Source organism: Geospiza fortis, unplaced genomic scaffold, assembly GCF_000277835.1.
Source record: "Geospiza fortis unplaced genomic scaffold, GeoFor_1.0 scaffold61, whole genome shotgun sequence".
Lineage (NCBI taxonomy): Eukaryota > Metazoa > Chordata > Aves > Passeriformes > Thraupidae > Geospiza > Geospiza fortis.
The window spans coordinates 1922420-1927992 of record NW_005054430.1 but is presented as its reverse complement, the minus strand read 5'-3'; the positions used below and the strand labels follow the sequence as shown (position 1 = coordinate 1927992).

The following is a 5573-nucleotide window of genomic DNA, read 5'->3' as shown; positions in this document are numbered from 1 at the left end:
CCTTGGGAATGGGAATGGTTCCTTGGGAACGGGAACAGTTCCTTGGGAATGGGAACGGTTCCTTGGGAATGGGAACATCCCGTTGGGAATGGGAAATGGTCCCTTGGGAATGGGAACGGTCCCTTGGGAATGGGAATGGTTCCTTGGGAACGGGAACAGTTCCTTGGGAATGGGAACGGTTCCTTGGGAATGGGAACATCCCGTTGGGAATGGGAAATGGTCCCTTGGGAATGGGAATGGTTCCTTGGGAATGGGAACGGTTCCTTGGGAACGGGAACGGTTCCTTGGGAAACAAGGCATGGTCCCTTGGAAACAGGGAATGGCCCCTTGGGAATGGGAATGGTCCCTTGGAAACAGGGAACGGCCCCTTGGGAATGGGAACATCCCTTTGGGAATGGGAAATGGTCCCTTGGAAAGGAGGAACATTCCCTTGGGAATGGTCCCTTGGAAAGGGGGAACATTCCCTTGGGAAAGGAGAATGTCCCCTTGGAACGGGGAATGGTCCCATGGAAACAGGGAACGGTCCCATGGGAATGGGAAAATCCACTTGGGAACAGGAACACACCCTTGAGAACGGGGAACAGTCCCTTGGGAATGGGGAACAGTCCCATGGAAACAGGGGATGATCCCAGGGAAACAGGAAATGGTCCCTTGGGATGGGGGTATGGTCACCTGGGAATGGGGAATGGTCCCTTGTGAATGGGATCATCCCATTGGGAATGAGAAAGGTCCCTTGGGAATGGGGAATGGTCCCATGGAAACAGGGGATGGTCCCTTGGGAAGGGAGAACGGTTGCTTGGGAACAGGGAACATCCCCTAAAAAAAAGGAGGGAAAATCTAGGAAGGGGAGAGGAAAAGGGAGGTAAAGAGCAGAAGGAGGGAGGGACAGAGGAGAAAAGGAAAATCTGGGAAAGAGGAGGGAGGGAGAAAAGGAGAGAGGGAAGGAGGGGAGGAAGGAGCGAAGAGGGAGGGAGGGAAGGAAGGGAAAGAAGGGAAAGAAGGAAAAGAAGGGAGGGAGGAGAAGAAGGGAAAAAAGGAAAAGGGAAAGGGAAAGGAAAAGGGAAAGGGAAAAAAGGAAAGGGAAAGGCTGGAATGAGGATGGAAAACCCCGGCACTGACCAGCAGGGCCGCGTGATTCCGGCACCTCACGGCTTTGTGCAGCGCCGTCATTCCCTCGCGGGTGCGGAAATCCAGGTGGGCTCCACCGTTCCGGAGCGCCTTGATCATCTCGGCGCTGAGCTCCAGCTGCGCTGCCGCCGTCAGCGGGCACTCTGGGAGTGAGGGAGATCCATGGAATGCCCAGCACATCCACGGGATCCACTGGAATGTGGATCTCACTTCCAGCTGGAAGCGCCCACCGAGATCTCCTTGGGGTTCGGGATTGGATCCATGGGAATGGGAATGGAGGCTGAATTTGGGAGCTGCTGGCTCCCCAGGCATTCCCAAGGATCTCCTGAGCAGCGGGAGTGGGAATTGGATGGAAAATTCCAGGATTAGGCAACAACAGCGAAGCAGCCAAAGTATCTTGGGAATGGGATCTGGGAAACCATGGATTGTTCTTGGCCCCTTGGGAATTCCCAAATCTGGTGCTACCAATGGAAAAATCCTCATCCTGGGATACGGGGTAGATTCCAATCAGGAGAGCCTCTGGATGCTCCCAACTTTCCTTGAGGTTGTTGCTACAAATCCCACAGACCCTGCTGCTGGGAATCCCAAGGATTCCAGGATTCCCTCATTCCCTTGGGATGCAGATGGGATTCCCAGAGGAGAGTGGGAATTGTAAAATTTAAGGAATGCCACAGGAGTGGGTCTGGAAACCCCATGGATACAAAAGGGAGAAGGAAAGGCTGGAATTCCGTGTCCACGGCCAGTTTGTCCCGGCAGGAAATCATGGAAAAGGGGCTGGAATTAAGGAATGCCCGAGATCCAGAGTGGAAAGGGGGTCAGGCCTTGGCAGGGGCTGCCCAGGGAGCTTTGGACTCTCCATCCCTGGAGGTGTCCAAGGAATTCCTGGATGTGGCACTCGGGGCTCCAGTGGGTTTCAGGCCCAGCTTGGACTGGGTGACCTTGGAATTCTTTCCCAACCTCAGTAATTCCATGAGTTGGAGAACGGACTTTCCAAGGTCATCTCATCCCTATCCCTGGGATCATTCCCACCCCATTCCAAGGGCAGGGACAACCCCACCATCCCAGGTGCTCCAGCCCCAGTGCCCAGCCTGGCCTTGGCCATTGCAGGGATGCAGGGGCAGCCCCAGCTGCTCTGGCAATCCCAGCCCAGCCAGGAATTCCTCATTGCCAAGATGCCATCCATGCCTGCCCTCTGGCAGTGGGAGCCATTCCCTGGGTGCTGTCCCTGCAGGCCTTGGCCCCAGTCCCTCTGCAGCTCTCCTGGAGCCCCCGGAATGTGCTGGAAGCTCTCCCTGGATCCTCCCCTTCTCCAGGAGAACATTCCCAGTTTTCCAAGCCTGGCTCCAGGTCCCTTTCCCTCCCCCATTCCCAATTCCCACAGCAATTTTTCCCCTACATAATTTCAGGGATTTTGAATCCTCCTTTGTAATTCCAACGTTTCCCTGGGCTCCTCTCCCTCTCCCACTGTCCCTCGTTAAACATCCAAGGATTGTTTCGTCCCTCTTTTCTCCGGCAAAATCATCCCTGGGGTTTGCCTTTCATTCCAGAACAACGAAAAGTTCTCCTGGATCCAGGGTTCTTTTCATTCCCACTTTTTCAATGTCCCCACAGGTAGCAACTGTGAATTTTTTTGGCTTTTTCATCCCTTTCAAATCCCGGGAATCTTTCCTGGAATATCTTCCCAGCAACTGCAAAACGGGAACAGCCTCAAACAGGGCTGGAATTGCTTCCCAAGGTGGATTTTCCTGTATTTTTCCATCCAAGAAGAGCTCGGAAAATGGGAATAAATCCTCGGCACAGCTTAAAACCTTTCACAAAATCCACTGAAATGAAGATTCCCCAAGTTTGGGATCCATGGGATCAGCTCAGGGTGTCCCAGGAAGCTCAGGGGATTTTATGGCTCATCCCAGTTATTCCCAGCCCATTTACAGGATTCATCCTCGCACAGGAGTATTTTCCCAATCTTTTTCATCCCAGTCATTCCCAGGCCATTTATCGGATTAAATCCTGCACGAAAGCATTTTTCCAAGCAGGAATGATTCAATCCCAGTTATTCCCAGTCCGTTTGTGGGATTAATCCCTGCAGGAAACCATTTTTCCCAGCAGGATTTTCCAGTTTTCCATGGGGCGCTTCCCATGGGATCCCCAAGGATCCACTCCCAAAAATTCCAACAGGAAAAGTGCTGGCTCATTCCTGGCTTATTCCCGCCCTGCTCTTCCAGCATCCAGCCCAGAATTCCTGGGAAATGCACGGGAAGACAACCAACATTCCCAAAAATCCCCAAAGCTCCCAATCCTGGAATTTCAGAGAGATTCCAATCCCTTCATCCAACAGCAGCTAGGATTGGAAACGGGAACAGGAAGGGAAAATATTCTAAGAGGAGGAACGTGGGATTGCATCCCAGTGAACCCCAAAAGGGATTGGGAAGGGAAGAGCTATCCCTAAGGAATGCCAAATCCCCAAAATCCCCTGAAAAGTGGGAATTGCGCCGCAAGACCCAAAAAACAACTGGGATAGAGCGGGAAAAATTCCAGAGGAAAGGCTGGAGGAATTGCGGGAAGGAATTGGGAATGTTGAGCTGATTCCTTCCGGGAAGCGCTCCCGAATCCCGAGGAAAACATGGAACTGACCTCCGGTGTCGGGATCATGGAAGTTGGGATCCAGCCCCTTTTCCAGCAGCCGGCAAACCTTCTCCGAGTTCAGCATCTGCACGTATTCCATGAATTTCTTCAGGTTCGCCTGGATTCGGGAAAAAACGTTAACATCCCGAAATTCCGGGAAAAGCCACTGGGGGAGCATGCCCATCCCAAAAATCCATGGAAAATCGCGATAACAGGACTGAATTCCATCAGGATGGGACACAAATCCACATGGAAATGTCAGGAACCGAGGGGAAAATTTGGGAAGAGCTCCAAGGAAATGGAGAAGGTGAAGCCGGATTTCACATCCAAGGAAAAAATTCCAATTCCAACATTTCCCGCCTTAATTCCATATGGAAAAATGATTCTTTTTAGAAGAGATGAATTCCAAAAATGCTGCATTTCCATTTTTGTTTGGATGATTTCCAGTTGAAAAATTGGGAAAAAGCCTTGGAAATGCCAAGCAGGATGAGGAAAAGGTTTGGAAGGGAATTTGGGAATTCGGGAATGCTTTGGGCTGGATGGGAGCTTAAAAATCCCATCCCATTCCAAGGGCATGGGCTCCTCCCACCATCCCAGGTTATTCCAACAATTCCAGGGATGAGGCAGCTGCAGATTCCTTGGAATTGCCGGATCATCCCATGGGAATTCAGGCTGCTGGTGCCTTCCCTCTATCCCAAATTTTGGGGTTGGAATTTTGTTCCTCCAAGCCAGAATTCCCAAAGATTCGCCTCGAATTCCCAAATTGTTGGGATTTTTCCTGCTCTTTCTGGCTGGGTGAAGTCATTATTAAATTCCTAGATTCCAGGAATTGCTGAGGCAGGAATGGCTCCGGTGGGAAAATCCCAGCTCCCACATTCCCAGATTTCCAGACTTTTCATTGGAGGATTTTTTTTTTTTGGAGCTTATTCCAAGCCGGGAAAAGTCCTGGAAAATCCCAAGAGCTGGAATTCAGGCCGGCCGTGCCCTTGGAGCTGGGAGAGGCCGGAGCAAATCCATGGATCCGCCTCCCGCTGCCAGGCAGCAGCAAATGGATTCATTGATCCCACAGAAACAGGGAATTATGGATTTGGTGCCGCGCCAGGACAACGCGGAGCCTCTGGAATTGCACAACTCCTCCCAACGGGAATCTCCAGAGCCACGGCACCGGGAATCCTGGAATGGTTTGGGTGGGAAGGGACCTCAGATCCCATCCCAATCCCGTCCCGTTCCAAGGGCAGAGACTCCAGGAAGGGTCTCCCTTCCCTTTTCCATCCCAAACTTCCATAAAAATCCCTCGGGGTGGATTCTGAGTGTCCCAAATCCCAGAATGGTTTGGGTGGGAAGGGACCTTCAACCCCATCCCATTCCAATCCCACCATCCCAGGCTGCTCCAACCTTTCCTTGGATATTCCAGGGATCCAGAGCAGCCCCAGCTGCTCTGGCAATTCCAGCCCAGCCAGGAATTCCTTCCCAAAATCCCACCCCGATCTCCCTTTTCCAGGGAATCCCATCCATCCCTTTGAATCCCAGAAAATCCAACATTTCCCTGCCCGAGGAACCAGACAGAGCCACAAATCCCAGGAAAGCCCCACCCCGGGACACAGAGGCAGCGCCTCTACTTTTCCAAGGAAAACCTCAATATTAAACACAAGGAAGAGCAGGAATTCCCAGGAACTGAAACAGGAATTCCCAGGAACTGAAGCAGGAATTCCCAGGAACTGAAGCAGAAACCCCCCAGAAGCTGAGGCAGGAATTCCCAGAAACTGAAGCAGAAATTCTTGGGAACCAAAGCAGAAATTCCCAGGATTTGGAGCAGAGACCCC

At 52.0% G+C, this 5573-nt stretch overlaps 1 protein-coding gene across 1 annotated transcript in view; it reads right to left on the bottom strand.

The window, feature by feature from the left end:
• Positions 1-5573, bottom strand: part of LOC106631950 (SH3 and multiple ankyrin repeat domains protein 3-like) — a 136628-nt gene that overhangs the window by 88174 nt on the left and 42881 nt on the right. Inside the window, 2 exon segments of the mRNA XM_031061906.1 lie at positions 1087-1271; positions 3760-3868. Coding sequence (XP_030917766.1) covers positions 1087-1271; positions 3760-3868 — 294 coding nt within the window.